This window comes from Contarinia nasturtii, unplaced genomic scaffold, assembly GCF_009176525.2.
Source record: "Contarinia nasturtii isolate CC-2019 unplaced genomic scaffold, AAFC_CNas_1.1 Cnas_scaffold_2678, whole genome shotgun sequence".
NCBI lineage: Eukaryota > Metazoa > Arthropoda > Insecta > Diptera > Cecidomyiidae > Contarinia > Contarinia nasturtii.
In genome coordinates this window covers 2164175-2184941 of record NW_022199997.1, presented here as the reverse complement: position 1 = coordinate 2184941, position 20767 = coordinate 2164175, and the positions used below count along the sequence as shown (strand labels likewise).

Genomic DNA, 20767 nt, shown 5'->3' with positions numbered 1-20767 from the left:
TATTATAGACTTTTTCGAATTTGATAGAAAAAAACACGTAGATTCAATTCCTTTTTGCTGGACTAGTGGCCGTACATTCTTTATTTATTTACTGTTTCGACGTTTCGAATACATTTTCGTATTTCATCTTCAGGAGAATCTAAACAATATAATACACAGGGCTCGAGAAAATATATACAATAAATGTCAAAAATATTTATTTTATATTTACGATGAAACTGGCGAAATATTTACGATAAATAATTGTAAACCACTCAAAAGCCCTAGCAAATTCGAATGATTTTGGTACTTTGGAAAATTTGGTGAAACTAAAAGGTCACAAATAGTCATAAAAAATCAATATATTTCGATAATAATAATAATAGCGGCAAGGACCGCTGAAGACCATGCTGAAAAGCAAGGGCCACAGGAAGCCGTGCCGAACAGATGGAACGAGAAACTATGGATACTACTGAAAAGTAGACCCAGTATGCTCTCCGTACAAATCCAATAATCCAAGGTTAAGGTTTACTGTTTTGAGAGCCTTTAAAATGGCTTTAAAAACATTCAATCTCATAGAGAACATTTGAGAAAACCACAACACAAAGAACTAAAAACAAAAACAAAAGATCAATATTTATTACTTTTGCTTTGAGGTGTTCAAATATATTTCTAATTTGTCAGCCTTCATACCCATAGCATTTGCATTAAAATTAAATGTTATTTTTTCCCAACTGATAGAATAGAAACTAATTAAAATTTCATTCTAACTTCTATAAAAAAAATTAGCGAAGACGACGTTCACAAGTGAAATGTAAAATACATTATTGACACTTTGACTATGGACTTTCATGTCAATCAAAAAGAAAGTTTGCTGAATTGATAAATTAGTATTTGTATTGTTTTGAATTTCTGTTTGAATTATGAGTTTCAAAATTGAGTCTTCTAATTTTAATTTATATCATGTCACTTGGAATTTTTAAATAAAAAATCCCTAAAATATTTAACAGTCAAAATCAGACATAAAAAATCGTCGTGGCAAGAAATCAATATATTGATAAGCTAACACTTTTTATATAATAACATGTTATATTTATTATCAGAATCTGTTCATAAACATAGGTAGGATCGCCGTTCAACTCATACTCATCATGTTCCATAAAAAATAAAAAACATCAAGAATAGCACTGCTACATAGAAACGTTGTTCAGTGAGAGAGAGAGAGAGAGAGAGAGAGAGAGAGAGAGAGAGAGAGAGTATACACACACGCACACACAAGCATTATGTGTCCATACCATTGTTGTTATTTTTGTTGTCCCTGTGTATACAAGAGAAAAGGAGAATCTGTCCATGCACCTCAGTGTGTCAACCTTTTTGGTAACGGCATATTAAAATTTTTGATTATTTTCAGATGTGCAGTAGGAACTTCCAAAGTAGCGTTTGTACTCATAAAATATGTATGACATATGACGTGAATAATATGTATTATACTAACGAAAAGTATATACACTGTGTATGTATATTGTATATACAGATTGGAAACCGCACAAAATAGAATGAAACAATAACATAGACGAAATATATAGGAAATAAATAGCAAATATACGCACATATTTATTCAAATTTTGTGGCGCATGTTGCTATGGAAAAAAAAGAATCAAATATTTTGATTAAGTCAAATCTCTATGCAGTATACATTTATTCAATTTTAATGAATTTAAATTGCCCTTTTGGTTATTGATATGAAAGATTAATTGTAATTTTCATTGGAATAAACTTTCAGTAATTACTCAAAACAAATCTTTTGTAATCAAGCTGGTGACGTAGCTATATAGCCAGAGGTGGTGTATTTGGGAGACGTCGATCCAGAGGTGGTGTCTTTAATGTGTTTGTAGACGGAATACATCACAATCCAAAAATAGGTGACAACGGCTGAAAATTCATTAAATTAAATTAGGCAAATATTATTAACCCTTTTAACTAGATTCATTACCTGAGTAGATGCATAAACCAATAAAAGTAATCACCAAAATAACTTTTATAGCAGACGCTTCTGAAGATTTGTCAGAAGAAGTAAAAATAACAAATAGTGCCGGAATCATGAAAGCCACACCAATGTACAAAATAATGAGCCCGATTCCATTCAATATGACAGATATTAACAAATAACTTGGTTGATTCTATTAAAATAAAGAACACTATATTTGTATAAACTTCACCACTTTTATTTAAGAATTTGTTTTACCTCCTTAATTCCATAAATGCAACAAGCACTGAGAACCAATTGAATTACTGAAATTTAACACAATAATTTTAACTGAATGAAGTATTTTAATGTTTTTAATGCTTTACCCATTCCATTTCCATATACATTTCCAGTTATTAAGCTTTGAAGAATATAAAGGATAGAAGATACTACCCCTATCCAACCAACTATTAATCCACCAGTTCTTAAATCGCCACAGCAACAAAAACGAGAAACAGTTGGAAATCCCATATTTATTTATTATAATTTTTATTTAGCTCGCGATTTAAGTGAATGACATTAAATTTAACCAAATCGTTAACGATTTAGAATACACAATGGAAGACTCAAAGATGTTTCCACTTTGAGAAATAAAACCCGAATGATCACTTTGTCTGATTATTTTATTTTTGAATACAACGAAATAGAACATCCAAATGCCTAAAATACAGACTTATGCGAATATGTGTCAAAATAGATGAATGGAAAGAAATAAACGGCATGGTTACTTGCGAGCGATATTCATTGTCGAATAGATCATTCGTGTGTTATATACGCTGTCACTGTACACATATCGGTCCAAACAATTGTTGTTATTTTTTGTCTTTGTGTATAGTGGTAGAAGAGATTAGGAGAATCTGTCCACTATACAGCTAAATGTGTAAATGTTTTTGGTAACGAAATATTAAATTATATATATTATTATTTTGATGTATTTGATTATAAGCGTCACTGAAAATTTATATTTGACTATTTTCAGATGTGCAGTATGGCGTCACAGTAGGAATTTCCAAAAAAGCGTTTCGTTCTTATATAATATATACGACATAAATATCTTATGTGCTTCAGTTAATAAGACGTATTATATACTGAAAAGTATACACACACATACACAGTATACACAGATTGGAAGAAAGTTCGCACAAAATAGAACGAAAAAATATACGCACACATTTATTCAAATTTATTGGCGCCTGTTTCAAATTATTAAATCGATTTTTTTTTTCAAAAGATTGGACCTTAAGGTTTTATGAAGAAAAAGAATCAAATATGTTGATTTAGCCAAATCTCTATGCAGTATAGATTTATTCAATTTTAATGAATTTGAATGGCAATTTTGGTTATAATTTGATATGAAAGTTTAATTGTAATTTTCATTGGAGTAAACTTTCATGAAATATTCAAATCAAATCTTTTGTACTCAAGCTGGCGACATTACTACAGGACCAGATGTGACGTATTTGGGAGCCATCGATCCAGAGGCGGTATCTTTAATGTGTTTGTAGACGGAATACATCACAATCCAAAAATAGGTGAGAACGGCTGAAAATTTATTAAATTAAATTAGGCAAATATTATTAACCCTTTCAACTAAATTCATTACCTGAGAAGATGCATAAACCAATAAAAGTAATCACAAAAATAACTTTTATAGTAGACGCTTCTGAAGATTTGTCAGAAGAAGTAAAAATAACAAATAGTGCCGGAATCATGAAAGCCACACCAATGTACAAAATAATGAGCCCGATTCCATCCAATATGACAGATATTAACAAATAACCTGGTTGATTCTATTAAAATGAAGAACAACATATTTGTATAAACTTCACCACTTTTATTTAAGAATTTGTTTTACCTCCTTAATTCCATAAATCCAACAAGCACAGAGAACCAATTGAATTACTGAAATTTAACACAATAATTTTAACTGAATGAAGTATTTTAATGTTTTTAATGCTTTACCCATTCCAATTCCATATACATTTCCAGTTATTAGGCTTTGAAGAATATAAAGGATAGAAGATACTACCCCTATCCAACCAACTATTAATCCACCAGTTCTTAAATCGCAACAGCAACAAAAACGAGAAACAGTTGGAAATCCCATATTTATTTATTTTTATTTATAATTTTTATTTAGCTCGCGATTTAAGTGAATGAAAGTAAATTTAACCAAATCGTTAACGATTTAGAATACACAACGGAAGACTCAAAGATGTTTCCACTTTGGGAACCAAAATCGGAATGAGAAAAAGTGGTCTCATCATTCTATTTTTGAATACAACGAAATTGAACGCCCAAATGCTTAATATGCGGACTTTCGAGAGGATATACGGAGCTGTGTGAAAATAGACGAATGGAAATAAATAAACGCCACAGTTACTATGCGTGATGTACGCATGTTCCTCAAAAATGTTCTCATCTCAATTAACTCGGCGCCGCACCTTCTCGCATATGTGCAAATTTTACCCATTAGGCGTAGGGATGATGTCACCATGATAATTGAATGAAATGAATGCTTCAAAGAAAAACTACATCAGTGTTTGAAATAATGATTACTTTTTACAATTCATTCATTTGGCAATCAATTACCATTAGTTAATGTAAATGGGAATTTTGCATTATATTTTTTCAATTCATTAAATTGTATTTTTTTAATTTTCAATCACCATTCACATTCAAATTGAAAATGAATTGAAATTTATTTCAATTGTGTGAAGTTGCAGAGATGATGGCTTCATTTTTGTCAATCTATCGGAAAAATCTATAAAAATTTGACGCATTTGCTCTGTTTACGCATTTAAGGTTTTACCTTACAAATAGGTTTCAGTTTTTGTCAGTTTACCGGAAAATATCCCGAAAATTGAACTTCTATATTGAAAATACTATCCAAACGAGTATGGTACAATTAAGTACATTTTTGGTACAATTGTTTAAGCCTTAAGAAGTTTCGAATTTCATTTGACACTACATTTGGATCAAGAAGTTGCAATTTCATGATTTTTGTGTTCATAAACGACGCGAGCGCCCCCATTTCATATAGACATTTCAAAATAATTTAATAATTTTTTTCAGAGCTAAAATTTGAAATTTGCCGATGCTTCCACCCCCGATTTGAATATACAATACCTTATGCGGCATTTGTACACAGCTAACGCAAAACCATTTATTGTTTTTGATCTGAGGTGTTCAAATATAGTTCTAATTTGTTGGACTTCATCCCCATAGCATTTGCATTAAAATTAAATGTTATTTTTTCGCACTAACAAAAATATAAACCAGAGGCAACTGATAAAATAAGCTTTTTCAAACGAACCACACGCTTAGCGACAGAATATTTACAACAACATTATCTACAATTCTACAATAGGCTAGAATTGTGAATGTTAGAATGAACTGCTGCTTTCATTCAAATCTATATAAAAACAAATTAGCGAACACAACGTTCACAACTGAAATACTAATATATTTAGTAGAATTGACTCTTTGATTATGAACATAAGAATCACTCAAAAAGAATATTTGATAAATTGACATTTGACATGATTGTTTTGAATTTTTTATTAGTTTCAAAGTTTTAATTTATACATTTCTTAAATTACGACGGACCGATCCCTCACACCCGAAAATTCAATAAATACCAAGGAAAAAAATGGTTTCGATCGGACTCGTGTCGGGTTCGGGCAAATATGGCAACTATTTGAGCGGGTCTTGGGCCCATTCTAACGCCTCGATGCTACCTCTGGTTTCTACAACATTTGTACGAAATTATTAATTTTTTTTAAAAGATGTCCAATCACAATGTTTATGAAAAAACCGAATCAAATATGTTGATTTATCCAAATCTCTATGCAAACATGTATGTCAATTTTTGGCGCCTGCTGACATATTCAACGTGATTGTCTCTATGTAGTATACATTTATTAAATTTTACCGAATTTGAATTGTACGGCTGGTAATAAAAGAGACTTTAAGCAGAAAAAATCTTAAAAGTGTCTCATAATTTGTATAGGATTTACATAAGATGGAGACGGTTTAAAAAAAACTTAAAGTCACTTTTATTCTCAGCCGATCAATTGCAGTTTTGGTTATAATATGCTATGAAAGTTTAATTGTAATTTTCATTAGAGTAAACTTTAATTAAATATTCAAATAAAATCTTTTGTAATCAAGCTAGCGATGTAACTACATGGCCAATCCAGAGGTGTTTTCTTTTATGTGTTTGTAGACGGAATACATCATAATCCAAAAGTAGGTTAATGTGACTGAAAACATATCAAGTTAAATCAAGCAAATATTATTCACCCTTTTAGCTAGATTCATTACCTGAAACAAAGGTTACAAGAAGCAAAAATCCAAAGGTAATTCTATCATCATCGTCAGAAGAAGGCGAAGCTATCAAAAGTACCACAGCAAGAACAAACACACAAATATACAAACAAATGAGCACTATTCCATCCAATATGACAGTAAATAACATGAAACTCGGTCGATTCTACAATATTAAAATTAAAAAGACATTGAAGAAGACATTCGTTTAAATCAGACATCAGGCTTCGAACTATGCATATAGCGGCTGCTATTTCATAGGCGCTATTTAACTCGTTTTAATAGCAGCCGTTATATCCATAGTCCACACCCAATGTCTGACTGTAAATTTCACCACTTTTATTTAAGAATTTGTTTTACCTCCTTAACTCCATAAAGCCAACAAGCACTGAGAACTAATTGAATTGCTGAAATTTAACGTAATAATTTTAATTGAATGAAGTCTTTTGATATTTCAAATACTTTACCTATTGAATGTCCAAGTGTATTTCCAGTTCTTAGGCTTTCAAGAATATAAAGGATAGAAGATACTACCCCTATCCAACCAACTATTAATCCACCAGTTCTTAAATCGATACAGCAGCAAAAATAAGAAACGGTTGGAATTTTCGAAGTCATATTAAACACTTTATAATTTTTATTTGTCTTCGAGAGAGAATGTTGGATGAAAGTAAATTTAAGCAAATGCTTTACGATTAAGAATATACGATGGAAGATACACAGATAATTTCGCCTTGAAAACTAAAACTGTAATGATATGAAGCGAAGATGTACGAAGCAAAGATAGATGAATGAAAATGAATAAAAGATATGGTTACCATCTGTAGTATACGCATGTGCTTCAAAACTGTTTTCTGGGGGACGGACACAAAATCTAGTAAAATCTAGTTTCATAGTTTAATTTTGATAATATTTTTCTAATATTAATAAAAAAATCTACTATTATAACTATACAGACATACTAATATTGCTAATATTAGCTCACTAGTATAAACGTCAAACGTCAAATAGCTGATCTCAAAGTGAAATCATGTATGAATTTTTCATAAATTCTTAGATGAACATTTAACATTTTTTTATTTTTCCTGGTTTAGAAAAAATAAAATTTATTTCTATTAAATAGTAAAACACTTAAAGTAACAAAAAAAAGTTTTCGGTGAGCAAAGTGCGCAATTCTCTAACAAGCAATGGTGAAGCAAAACAAACAATTTTTGCTAATATTTCGCTAATATTCTAATATTTATAATAGTGTCCGTCCCCTAGACTGTTTTCGTCTAAAACTCGGCTCCGCACAGTCCTGCCTATTTGTAAATTTTACCCTTTTGGTGTGGGGATGCTGTCATCTATTTTATTTATAGACTATGATTGAGCAAAATGAAAGCCTCGAAGAAAAACAACATATTTTTCGTAAGTTTGAAAAGAAGGATACTTTCTTGTTTAATAGGAGAAAATAGAGGATTTTTCAGGTTGATGAATTGGCATTTTTTAGGAAATCTCGTCAACAACTACTCAATTTGTTCCATTATGAAATTGTATTAGAATTTTGCCAAATTATTTTATGTTTTTCCTCTAAGATGTTCAAATGTAGTTTTTCTTTGTCCTTCAGACTTATTGCGTAGAGCATCGCCAATACGCACTTCATTCCCCTTGAATATATCTATATAACCTATCTATCTAGCGGCTGCTACTTGAATCGCAGAAGTATAACTCAGAGGCAACGAATCGATATCTGTATTTCATATAGTAAGTACGATGGATGTACGTTGTTGGCGTTGATTGCATCCCATTATTTGTCTGTACATTTGGCGACATGGGTAACGTTTGTATTGGAATTTCATTGATGATTGTAGAAAATTGATGCGATTCCATTTGATGCCAGTTAAAAGAGACGCTTTGGTTGTTTCTTATTTCATTTTCTGATAAGTGAAAACCTTTGTGCGTCAGCCGTTGTTGCCATTGACATTTCATGCATACAGGCGCCATTTTCATTGTCTTTTTTGTCCTTACTTGATGCGGACGGTTAAAACCGTAAGTATACATTATAATGGATAAATTCCGTTTGCACTAATACGGGGCTCCACACGAAATGGTGTATCATTTGGAATAAATTACGGCCAAATTATTGGACCTGGAACATTAGGTGTAAGTACATTCCATGTGTCACATTATTAAAAAAGCCTGTGATTCTTCGTCCGGTATTTGCTATTTAAAATAAAAAATATATAAAATTCGAAATTATCATCTCTCGTTTTAATTCTTCTCACAGAACAAACATTTAAGACTATTTCGCAACTAAAAAATTATAAAGGAGATTGATTGTGTTTGTATCTTAGTTCAAAGACACAAAAACATCCCGTTAAATAATTTTCATTATTCTAGTAGTATTAATATCAATAGCGATCATTCGTAGCGATTCCACTTCAAATAACAAAACTGTTGTTTATATCTTATGTCGAAAATTGACATAGAAATGAAAATGAATCATCAAAGTGAAAGTTTTTCAATTTTTTACCGTTATTTAGAATTATATCAATTGAGACAAAATAGATTTTGGACACGTTGGCTTGCTGATTGCAAATTTGTTTTTTTTTTCATTGCCACCTGTTATACGCAAAAATATGTAGATAAATAGAAGTTATTCGTCTTAATAAGATTTAAATGTATTTTTGATTTTTATTTGTTCAGCAAAACATGATTTGAATTTTTTGTTTTAATCAATTAAGGATATAGCATGAATTTCGTTATTTGTAATCATTAAATTGATTTTTTTATTCACAACATTGGACCACAATATTTTACGAATTACATTTTTGGTTGTAACAAAACATTCAACCCAAATCTTTTATGATTAAGCTGGCGATGTAACTTCATGGCCCGTCGATTCAGAGGTGGTGTCTTTGATGTTTTTGTAGATGGAATACATAACGATAAACAAATAGGCGAAACCGACTGAAAATGTAATAAGATTAAATCAGATGCATATTACCGACCTTTTTATCTAGATTCATTACCTGTTAAAATGCAGTGAATAAAAAGCGAAATGTCTAACAACATTTTACGATCAAATGATGTGACTGCCAACTTTAAATATAATACCATCGTAAACACCACACCAATGTACAAAACAATTGTAACTACTGCAACCGTGATAACATTGATTAACATATAACTTGGTCGATTCTATAAAAATGAAGAGCAACCATAGATTCTGGAGTTGACGATTTAAGGGGGGGGTAATTTGAGAAAATCTGAAGGGGGGTAATTTTGAAAGTCCATTCTATCCAGTGTAAATTTGCTTTCGGAAAAAAAGTTGAGACCGAAAAAAAATTTGAAATTTTTATTATGACATATTCCAGTAATCACTAATATTATTACATTATTTTATTAAAATTAAAGATACAAGTTTTTTTTCATTTCCACTTCATTAATATGTAATTAATTTGATGATTTCACAAAAATGATGGTTTCGGCAAGAATTTTTTTGCCTTATCCTCGACTTCTGTCAAAGATACAGCTTTGTTTCGGCGACCTTTCGGGTCATCCGTTCGATAATGCTTTTGTTTTATAAATTCATTTGCGTACTTGCTTGCAGCGAACTTTTCTATTTCATTCACACTATTTATTCTAATGCGCATTATATCTTCCATATGTTTTGGTAATAATCTCGACCGCCGTGAGGTTTTCAAATGATTCATAATGGAAAAGCCTCTTTCTGCCTCAGCGCTACCAACTGGCAATACGAGCACTGTTCGAATTAGCTGCTTTGTCCGGTCAGTCCAATCAATGCCTTCTTCATTGAGAAATCTAGTCCAAAATACATATGTTTCTGTTTTATCGTCTCTGTATTCACAGAACTTTTCGTGATCCATTATAGATATTACTAACTTTGTCCAGTCGGAAACTGGCATACAAATGAAACAAATGTGTGTATTTTTATTCAAACTGATGAACTTTGTGTTTTTATTTAAACATAGACAAACAAATCAGATGTACATTGTATATGGAATGCATCGATTGATTTCAACTTGATATGATAAATCTTCTTATTTTTGCTCAGTGAACTAAAAGCGAAATTGCAGAGTTTAAGTAATGATGAAATCATGATATGATATTTCACTATATTACCTTCTGTAAACCAAAGTCACTAATACTAGTGTCGATATTGAATCTTTTGACATTTTCTTCTTTTTTAAGAATTATGCTGCCGTTCCGTGAAAATCTGGCTTCTGCTATAACATCAGCACTCGTACAACTACTTTGACATCCACCCATTATTACTAGTTTCCAATTTTTTTTTGTAAACTCTCTTTTTTTCGTCTATTTGAAGTTGTTACACACTTCGACTCGAGGTGAGTTCGCAATGAATTTAAATTCTTTGGAGTAATCATATCAATCGCCGATAATAATTTGATTCGAAAATGCAGATGTGCAAAAACTGAGACATAAACAATATAGTTGATCGAACTTAATCAATTAAATAATCAAACAGTTGACCGGACTTAATTGTTTTGTCTACGGCGAATAAATAAATTTTGTTTAGTCGGACATTCGAATATGAAAATTGAATTTTTGAAAAACCTCAGCAAATCGGAATAATTTTTGCTCGAAAATAAAAATGGGAGTGGGTACTTTCAAAATCACAGAGGGGGTAAATTCGTTGCTCAGGGGGGGGTATTTTGTACCCTGGACCCCCTGGTCAGAATCTATGAGAGCAACATACTTGTATGAATTTCGCCAATTTTACTTAGGAATTTGTTTTACCTCATAAATTCCATAAAGCCAACAAGCACTGATAACCAATCCAAATACTGAAATTTAACACAATAATTTTAATCGAATGAAGTGTTATGATGCTTCAATTGCTTTACCATTTGATATCCCATTTACATATACATTTTCAATTCCATATAGAAATACAAATATTACGCTTAGAAATATAGAAACACAAGAAGTTAGAGCTCCAAGCCAACCAATTATTAATCCACTCGTTCTTAAATCGAAACAGTCACAAAAATTAGAAACGATTGGTAAATTTATACTGAACATTTTATAATTTTTATTTGTCTCGCGATTTAAGTGATAGTAATCAAATGCTTAACGACTAAGAATATGCGACGAAAGATGCACAGATGCTTTCGCCTAAAGAAATAAAACAAGAATGATAAAGAGTATTCAGATTATTTTATTTTTCAATTTAGAATGAAATAGAACGCCCAAATGCTTAAGATTAACATAGTTTCGCGCAGTCTACACATCCCTACGTATGTCCGTAGTGTATGATATAACTTGCTTTAATTGAGATTAATTAAATGTTATTTTTTTCTCACATACAAAAATATAACTCAGAGGCAACTGAAAGAATCTTGGAGAGAATGGAAACTATTTAAAATGTCATTCTAACTTTTACAAAACATTTAACAAACACACTGTTCGTCAACGTTCACAACTGAAATACACCACTACTTTGATAACTTCGACAATGAACTTTTTTTATACCGAATTTGGTGCCATTCGATATTTCAACGTAGTATAATAATATCTTTCGCGTTTATCCTGTTATACAGTATGTAACATAAGTGAATGCTGACATTTTCACCAACATATTCTTGGGAATTTGACAAGTAAAAAATTATATGACCAACTTTCCGTCAGAAGCTATTTTAATAAAAATATCGCCCATCGAACTCTTTGGGTCAACATTTTCATTTTTCTGATGAGTACAGATTGTCACTTTGTTCATACGAACAACAACGTTCAACGAACAACGAACACGTTTGTTTTTTCCGAGTTAATGGAAATGTATAATTCAAATGATTTTTTTGTTCGGTCTGGAGACATCAATGGGCATAGATGTGCAGGAAAAATTTATGCAGTGGCACGCAACTTTAGTCAAATATACGATCTATTTGTGACCAGAGCTGGGCACGAACATGTACGACTGTGATCGGTCGTTTGTGTGCGTTTTTTTCAATTTTTGGTGATATTTAAATGTGGTGATATCACTACGTTCGTTCGTTTGTGCGATCGAACAACGAACACGTCCACGATTGTTTGGAGAGAAAAAAAACAATATATTTGCTCGAGATTTGGAAGTAAATTTTAAAACGTTTGAAATTCCATGTGAACTACACTAAGAAAACTGTCAGTACAATTGCCGCCAAAATTATACGTAAATAGTATCATTGTAGAATCATACCGAAACCACTACAATCATACTATTGGCAGCAATTGTACTGACAGTTTTCTCAGTATAGTTCACATGTTTGATTGAGTTCAAAATGTATATGATTAAAATAGAATTGGCATTGGAGAAAGTGTTTTTTAAAATGATTTTATTGAAATGAACTTCTGTATTCAATATTATGGATGATGATAACGCATTGTTGATGTATGAAAAAGCACTGTTCATATTTATAACCAGAATATTCCTTGCACTCTTATCAAAAATTCAAAATATAAAAAAATTGATAACAAGGAAAAAAACAAAAAAGAAAAAATCAATGTATTGTAATTGTTCAAGAAAGAACAAAGAATGTCAATGTAGTAGTAAAGTACGGCACTGCAAGTGATGATGAAGAATTACGTTGGTGGTACCGATTGATCAATGAGAACGGGAAATCATTGTGTCATCAAATCAAAGTGTTATTAGTTGCTTCGAAGCGTCTATCACTCAGACGATGAACTCTCCATTTTTATAAGTGTTTTGATATTGTTATGTCATCAATATTGGTTTCTTACTATTCGATACACGCATGAATTATTTTCTTTTTCTATTTTACGTTTTAGTTTGTGCTCTCTTTGATATTTTCTTATGGAAAAGCATTCATTAGATGGTGAAATTGAAGATCATAAATGTGACAATATTGATGTTCATAATTTAGTAAGAATTGTATTATATTTTAAAAATTATCTGTGTATTTCGCGTGTTTTGTTGTTGTAAATGGAATTATTGAGTTAAAATATTTGTTTCTTTGTAGGCCTTGAGAAAGAACCCCACATTGGTTCGAAACTTCGGCAATAATTAATAAATAACATTGATTCAAAACGAACCTTTGACCGTTTATTGGCTTTACTACTAAATTATTCATTGGATCGGTCGGTAGAACTTCTCAAAGAATGTCAATTTAGTTTTACGGAATGTTTAAACAACAAAAGTTAAAAAGTATACAGTTTTTAATATCGTTTTTCAAAAAATATGCATTAAATTTAAGTAACTTCTTCGCAAAAGTCAGAGGGTAGAAAACACTTATATTGCTAAAGATTTGTACACATTTCGATTTTTGTAAATAATGTGACTCTTTGTGATAGTGTTTCCTACTCTCTGGTAAAAGTACAGTCATTAGTTCAATTATTTAGAAAATAATATTTCTTTTGCTTTATTCTGCGTGCCAACGTTTTACGCTTTTTTAAGTATAAAGTTCAGATAATTGTGAAAAATGAAAGTGGAAATCGTGTTAATGTTTGTGCTGGCAATATCAACAACAAGCTCATTAAACATTCTGGGACTGTTTCCATATCCGGGTGAGAGTCATTTCAAGTTTTTTCATCCAATCATGCGTGGACTTGCTGACGCTGGCCATAAAGTTACAGTTGTGAGCCACTTCCCAGACAAAAATGCACCAGAAAACTACAATGATTTGCTATTGACGAAAACTACTTTGGATAGGAACTCTCTTACTCTGAAGGTAATTAAAACCAGATAAGATATACAAGCAGATAGAAGTGCAAGCATATCTAAGATATACGAAAACTTACCACTTCTCCGTTGACAAAATATGTATTTACGTTTTATACAGCACCGAGCCTAATTCAGTACCAATTACTTACAGGAGTTTAAAAATGAGTCCTGGTTTAAGAATTATCAGAACTTTTTTCTATTGAACAAAATGGGAATTAAAACATGTGAAATCGCATTCAACTCTACTAGTGTGCAGAAAATTTTGAATACGAAACCAAAATATGATGTCATTTTGCTAGAACAATTCAATAATGATTGTATGGTAGCAATTGCGTGGAAAATACAAGCACCTGTAATTGCTTTAAGCAGTTGTTTGTTGATGCCATGGCACTACGATCGTTTTGGAAATCCATTGATTCCATCATATATTCCTGCGCTCTTCACGGCATACACAGACAAAATGAATTTTATTGAACGCCTCAACAACTGGATTACCGTCAATGTATTGAAACTTATGTACCAGTAAGGTTTTTTTGTTAATATTCTGAAGGGTTAATTTATAGGGTTTTATTTTGAATGATATACATTTTCAGTGGTTCAGCTGAGATTTTGTAAACATCTTTCATATAAATGTCGTTAATGATATGTGTTTTTACTCTATTGTTTTATGAAACAGTTTTTAAATTATTCTTATTCTGAATTTTCACACTAGCTATATAGCAATGCCAGCAACAGATGAAATAATACAAAAATATATGAAAAATGACAATATTCCAGCGATTAGCGAACTTGTTAAGGAAACAAGTTTGATGTTCACAAACAGCCATTATTCACTCAGTGGCTCACGGCCAAATGTACCAAATGTTATTGAATTAGGTGGAATTCACATTAAAGAAGAACAACCCCTAGATGCAGAGCTAAAAACTTTCTTAGACTCGGCCACAGATGGTGTGATTTATGTTAGCTGGGGTTCTAAAGTACTTGCATCATCGTTACCAGACCAAAAACGTGAGAGTCTGCTTAAAGCTTTCGGTTCATTAAAACAGAAAATTTTATGGAAATTTGAGAATGACGCACTCCCAAATCAACCCGAAAACGTATTCATTCGTAAATGGTTGCCGCAAAGAGATATATTATGTAAGTAATGTTCAATTGTACATAAATGGAACGACTATGTTAAATGTTGATTGAATTATATGTCACTTTAGGTCATCCAAATGTTCGTGTATTCATGAGGTAATTTTTGTTTTAAAAAGTATGATTTTCAATGAGAAAAGTTTAATAAATGTATTTGATAGCCATGGAGGATTAATGGGACTCAGTGAAGCAGTCTACTGTGGCGTGCCACAGGTGATTACTCCTTTTGGTGGCGATCAATTTTTAAATGCAGCCGCAGCAAAGACGCGTGGTATAGGGGTCATTGTCCAATATGAGGATATAACGGAAGATAATATTAGAAGAGCAATTAATAGCGCTTTGTCATCGGAAGCATTACAAAATGCAAAAACAGTATCTTATTCATTTCGAAATCGGCCCAAAACACTTCTTGATACGGCCGTTTGGTGGGTAGAATACGTAGCCGAAACACGAGGGGCGCCTTTATTAAAATCGCATTCAACCAATTCATCTGCATTCATTTATTATTCTTTTGATATTTACATTACAATTGCAACCGTTTTCATTGCAATCACTGTTCTATTCATCTATATAGTAGGCAACATATGCAAAAGAATGAAAAAACTAAAAACTGATTAGGAAATAGTTGATATAAGATTTTTGACTTTAAAAAATTGTTGTGGCGATAAACATAGAAAAAAAAAGAGGATAACTCTAATACTAGCAATAAAAAATCAAAATAGAATTCAACCAATACCATAAAATCGAATTATACTACAAACGACTACAAGAATTTGTATCTATTTTTCAGTAAAATTACAAAAACTTTTATTTAAAATATTTCATTTTGAAATTTTAAAATAAATTGTCGTATCTACACGAATAACGTGAATTTGTAATGAAATTAAAATTATTCCAGCAACTCAATCCATATTACTGTGTAATACACCAAAACATGGTTTGCGTAATAAATGCTGCCATAAACACGTTGAACTTTAATTCTTGTAGTTGAGCTGAATAGCGAATGAATGGTAAGATTTGTTTTTTAGAAACAACTGCCAGACGGATTTTTCTTAGATTCACCAGACTATTGGCCAATATTTCCATATCATCCTCACTCAAATTTTCACACCACAATACAGTCAAGCTTTGTAGCAACATACTGCGATAAACTTAATATATCGACATCTTCCATATAAACTAACATCATTTCAGTGAATTCAGGAAATGAATGATAATCATCTTGTGAAGGTATCAAGAATCGGCCATTTAAGCCATGTCGAAGGCCGTTCATACGCAAATAAAGACAATTGTAAAAGCCTCTTAAGCGAAGTTTGTTCAAAGGATTCAAATAGAGTTGGAATTTATTTGGACGTATGGCCAATTTTCTGAAACCCAACATACTTCAAGATGCTTCAATTTAGGAGAAGAGCTAAGCCGATAGTACAGATCACATTCAATTTAACCTTAGGTCACGATTTAACCTCAGGTCTTCGACTTCGTTCAACGATTCCCTGATAGATCCAATTTGGGCTGACGAAAGTACTACGTTTTCGAACTGAAGCTTTTTTAATACATTGTTAGATCTTGATGGAATGTATGAAAATGAAGTGTTAAAATTAAATTTGATATTTTCCATAAAATCACTAAACACATTCATTTCCAAATCGTGCATATAAATGCCATCAGCCTCTATACGCAATGGCATAATCCAATCCTTCATTCTCTGCTGTAAATATATGCCGACAATTCGGTGCATTCGTTTACAGGCTTGACCAATGGAAACGATGTCACTTATGGTCATCCATTCGAATACTTCGCCCCACCGAATTTGGTACCAGGCAGACATTTTAATGCTACAATGATTTCATACAAAATGAGTTCATCTATAGAGCAAGCGGATAGAAATAATAGAAACAACCGAAAAATGTAGATTTTTTCACAAATTCCAAAATTTTTATTTAAAATTGTTCATTTTGAAATGTGTTTCGTTCAACGAATGGAATGTGATTTTTTATCTGGAATATAAATGTTTGTTCATATCAAATATTTGATAAAATGTTTAATTGATTCGTTCACAATATGCAGTCCAGAGTTGGTCACGATAGAGTTCGGCTGTTGCACGAATATCCTTTGCGTTCAGAATTCCCCGTCCAACAACGGCAATATCAGCGCCCTTCTCTTTGACAACATATGCTGGCGTATTGTATTGTTGTCCCAAACCATCTGTGGTTGTATCGATTTTGCAACCGGGTGTCAATTGCAAAAGACCCGGATCTTGAACAACGCCTTTTGTTTGACAAACAATGCCAGCAACGAAATCAGCGTCTGGTGAGCTCGACACAAGTTTCATCGTACTTTCTGTATACGATGGTGTAATAAGGCTGCCGGCTGAACTAAGTTCGGCCAATAGAAAAACGCCACGTTTCTCTGACGATCCATTCAAAGCATTTTTCAACCCTTGCAAAATGCTGGGCCCAGTAAGTGAATGTACGGTCACCAAATGCGCCCAATCAGCGATATGGAAGATGCCTGAACCATATTGCAATGAAACAGTATTTCCGATATCGGCAAATTTACGATCTTCCATAATCAAGAAATTATGCTTTGCGGCCAGAGCCGTCAATGACCGGACGAATTCATCATTAAAGTCATCGATAATGTCGATGTGAGTTTTCAATACACAAATGTATGGTCCGGCTGCGTCAGCTGCATTCAAAATGTCTACCGTTTTATTGCTATCGGCGGCCAAGCACAAATTCGTCTTTTTCGATATGATAATTTGAAGTAAGTCTTTTGCGATTGGGCTCTTTGACAATTTCAAACGTGCTTCATAGCTCAATTTTGTGCGATCGATTGTTGGTTCCTCTTTTTGTTTTACTGAGGCTTGATTATTTGCTATGTATTCGGAGATTTCTCTCACGCAAACGTCATCGATGCGATTGGCAGATCGAAGAATACCCAAAAATTCAGAGATTTTGAAAAGTGAATGTACACGGACGCCGTTCCGGGTGATATTTGCCGCTCCACCTTGCTCACGGTCGATCACAACAATCGCATCATTTACCACGATTCCTAACAGAGTTAAAAGGCGATTTTTTTTAGATTAATGACGAAACATAAATATGAAAATGTATGTGTGTTTACCTTCGGCACGCAAATCGCTAACAGTTTCCAAAATACTCGAACCTGAGGTAATAATGTCTTCGATTATCAAACATGAATCGCCAGCACCAAATTTTCCTTCGATCAATTTTTTTGTTCCGTACGATTTGGCTTCTTTGCGTCGAATTAACATTGGTTTCTGTTGTTTCGACGATAACAAAGTTGCGATCGGCAATGCTGTGTATGGAACACCACAAATATGTTCGTATTCGACTTGTTGCTCTTCCACAAAATTCAACAGTAAGTTCGCCAACAAATCCTAACATTCGAAATGTCGAAAAATAATCAAATGGATGCAAAAAAAATCATATTTTCTTCTAAACATACCATAACATCGGGGTGGGCGATGATGACACGCAAATCAAAATAAATTGGCGTTTGAAGTCCGGATTTCGTTTGGAAATTTCCAAACTTAATGGCATCAATTTCATGCAATTTGATTGCAAGTGTTTTTAATACTTCTGAAGAGTCAGCGACCATGATGACCGTTTTGTCAGACTTGTTATTGTCGAATGTGTAGCAAACAATTTATTTTTAAATTTTTTAAAAAAACGAGTAATTCAATCAAAGGTGAATTATGCGGCGTATAAAATTTTATCAGTTGACACTAACCTCACATATGTCTATCATATGGTTTTAAACAAATATATATGTTGCCATGTATATAAGTCCATTGACAATGACATGCTGAATAACTGACATCGGGCAATACGAACTTCGATTGTCATAACAAACCGATAAATGTGCACACAGTCTGACTAACCTTTCAATTTTTTTTAATGAAAATATAAAGTGAAAAAATCAACTATGATTCGAAATATTTCCGTTCGTAGTTTTTACACAAGTTGTACGCACTTGAAAAAGGGTCCAAGCAAAGCCAAAAGTCATAGTTCACACCAATGGCTGACACGACAGATGACTGATCCGTTTGTGGAATTAGCCAAAATGAAAAATTATAGGTTCGTTTGGTTTCGCATATTTACAATTTCTTCAAAAAGTTTCTGAATTTGATATATAATTTAACTGACAGAGAAACGAAATTCCGTCATTCAGTTTAAAGTAATAATACATTCACGATAAAGAGTTGTTTTTTCAGTAATTCGCTTTTTGCCAGTGTTGAACGAATAACAAGCCAATTTTCAGTTTATTTTCATAAAGAAAACAATGGTCGTTTAACTAATTTCAGGTGTCGAAGTGCATTCAAATTGCTTGAAATAAATGAGAAAACCAAAATCTTACAACCCGGTCAAACAGTCATTGATTGCGGAGCATCGCCGGGTTCGTGGACGGAAATAGCAGTGAACGAAACTAATGCCAATGGGAAAATGAAGAACAAACCAAAGGGATTTGTTATCGGTATTGATTTGCTATCGATTCATCCCATAGAGGTAAACTAAAAAAAATCTTGTCCAATCCATTTTTTTTCAATTTATGTTTTAACTTATTTGGTTTGTATTCAAACAGGGCGCTCATTTGCTAAGCCATTCAGATTTTACTCTCACAAAGACCCAAGATCAAATTCGAGAACTTTTGAAAGGACGAAAAATCGATTGTGTACTCTCTGATATGGCACCCAATTCAACTGGTGTTCGAAGTTTGGATCAAGACAAAATTATGGACTTGGTATACAATGTCTTACGGTTTGCCATTTTAATGTCATCCGAAAATGCCAGCCTCTTGGTCAAAATTTGGGACAATGGAAATGTGAAGAAATTCGAAGAGATTGCACTTCGTTATTATAAAACTTTCAAACACATAAAACCAGAAGCGTCGAGAAGCGATTCAGCCGAAAAATTTCTCCTGGCCAAAGACTTTCGAGGACTTGAAAATATTACCAATTCCAGCTCTAACTAGTTTTATATCTGAACACGTACGTTTCTAAACAAGTAGAAAATAAATAAGGACTTCACTATCATTGTTATTTATATTTTTTGAGACCAATAAAAATATCATTGAAAATGAAGAATGATTTTGGATGATTTTGGCTAGAAATAAAGCCGAGTAGACGGATCGATACCCATCTTCTATATCAATCGTGCACTCAATTTCCATGAATAAATTTGTCTATCAAATCAAATAAGGTTAATATGAAAAAACTCAGATTATATGGTTTTTGTGCTCTTGCACTAATGATTTCAATTTACTATTCGAATGGTAAAAATAAATTATAAAATCATTTTATTTTCTACTATCGTGATCACTTGTCATTCGAAATATATCAAGATAACTAATTATAGCCAAAGTGCTCAGAATAATCAAATTTACTTGAAATTAGTTTCATCTTACTCAAGCAGTTCCCCTGTAAATGTTCCAATTTAAAAACCTTACCAACACAAAAACACAAATAACATCCAAATTCAGTCCCTTCAGGCTACTCAAGCAAAAAATGTAAGCGGTTCGTTTCATTGGTAAAGAATATATTCAAGTTTATTCATTACGTTATTTTTTTTAATAAATTGTGACTAATAAAAAAA

General features: G+C 32.3%; 6 protein-coding genes across 10 annotated transcripts; 2 read left to right on the top strand and 4 right to left on the bottom strand.

Annotated features, from left to right (window-relative positions):
• Window positions 1-1643: 1643 nt before the first annotated feature.
• Window positions 1644-4287, bottom strand: LOC116348822. Of its 2 annotated transcripts, XR_004201860.1 has the most exons (7): window positions 3968-4287; window positions 3861-3907; window positions 3609-3795; window positions 2332-3547; window positions 2225-2271; window positions 1973-2159; window positions 1644-1911 (listed from the first exon to the last, which is right to left on the bottom strand). XR_004201860.1 is itself a non-coding variant. In XM_031779970.1 (4 exons), the coding sequence occupies exons 1-4, from the start codon at window positions 4110-4112 to the stop codon at window positions 1790-1792; spliced, it is 501 nt and encodes a 166-aa protein (XP_031635830.1). In that variant the 5' UTR covers window positions 4113-4270; the 3' UTR covers window positions 1644-1789. The 2 variants fall into 2 exon arrangements, 1 of the variants encoding a protein (XP_031635830.1); XM_031779970.1 differs by lacking the exons at window positions 1973-2159; window positions 2225-2271; window positions 2332-3547 and having other exon boundaries at window positions 3968-4270.
• A 1244-nt stretch (window positions 4288-5531) lies between these two features.
• Window positions 5532-7111, bottom strand: LOC116348823. Its single transcript, XM_031779971.1, has 4 exons — window positions 6802-7111; window positions 6695-6741; window positions 6332-6500; window positions 5532-6270 (listed from the first exon to the last, which is right to left on the bottom strand). The coding sequence occupies exons 1-4, from the start codon at window positions 6950-6952 to the stop codon at window positions 6191-6193; spliced, it is 447 nt and encodes a 148-aa protein (XP_031635831.1). The 5' UTR covers window positions 6953-7111; the 3' UTR covers window positions 5532-6190.
• Window positions 7112-9070: 1959 nt separating this feature from the next.
• LOC116348767 lies at window positions 9071-11468 on the bottom strand. Of its 3 annotated transcripts, XM_031779878.1 has the most exons (5): window positions 11203-11468; window positions 11096-11142; window positions 9346-9514; window positions 9277-9283; window positions 9071-9243 (listed from the first exon to the last, which is right to left on the bottom strand). In XM_031779878.1, the coding sequence occupies exons 1-5, from the start codon at window positions 11378-11380 to the stop codon at window positions 9183-9185; spliced, it is 462 nt and encodes a 153-aa protein (XP_031635738.1). In that variant the 5' UTR covers window positions 11381-11468; the 3' UTR covers window positions 9071-9182. The 3 variants fall into 3 exon arrangements, 2 of the variants coding, with proteins under 2 accessions (XP_031635738.1, XP_031635737.1); XR_004201858.1 differs by having other exon boundaries at window positions 9071-9283; window positions 9346-9471; window positions 11055-11142; XM_031779877.1 differs by having other exon boundaries at window positions 9071-9283.
• Window positions 11469-12900: 1432 nt separating this feature from the next.
• On the top strand, window positions 12901-15887 carry LOC116348740 (UDP-glucuronosyltransferase 1-3-like). Of its 2 annotated transcripts, none has more exons than XM_031779841.1 (7): window positions 12901-13214; window positions 13312-13496; window positions 13753-14019; window positions 14164-14534; window positions 14725-15149; window positions 15221-15248; window positions 15311-15887. In XM_031779841.1, exons 3-7 carry the CDS (start codon window positions 13771-13773, stop codon window positions 15765-15767), a joined length of 1530 nt encoding a protein of 509 aa, XP_031635701.1. In that variant the 5' UTR covers window positions 12901-13214; window positions 13312-13496; window positions 13753-13770; the 3' UTR covers window positions 15768-15887. The 2 variants fall into 2 exon arrangements, with proteins under 2 accessions (XP_031635701.1, XP_031635700.1); XM_031779840.1 differs by having other exon boundaries at window positions 12902-13214; window positions 13746-14019.
• Window positions 15888-17103: 1216 nt separating this feature from the next.
• On the bottom strand, window positions 17104-18931 carry LOC116348869 (uridine 5'-monophosphate synthase). Its single transcript, XM_031780050.1, has 3 exons — window positions 18621-18931; window positions 18276-18552; window positions 17104-18203 (listed from the first exon to the last, which is right to left on the bottom strand). Exons 1-3 carry the CDS (start codon window positions 18771-18773, stop codon window positions 17191-17193), a joined length of 1443 nt encoding a protein of 480 aa, XP_031635910.1. The 5' UTR covers window positions 18774-18931; the 3' UTR covers window positions 17104-17190.
• Window positions 18932-19013: 82 nt separating this feature from the next.
• LOC116348870 (rRNA methyltransferase 2, mitochondrial-like) lies at window positions 19014-20243 on the top strand. Its single transcript, XM_031780051.1, has 3 exons — window positions 19014-19252; window positions 19480-19681; window positions 19758-20243. Exons 1-3 carry the CDS (start codon window positions 19101-19103, stop codon window positions 20145-20147), a joined length of 744 nt encoding a protein of 247 aa, XP_031635911.1. The 5' UTR covers window positions 19014-19100; the 3' UTR covers window positions 20148-20243.
• Window positions 20244-20767: the final 524 nt, after the last annotated feature.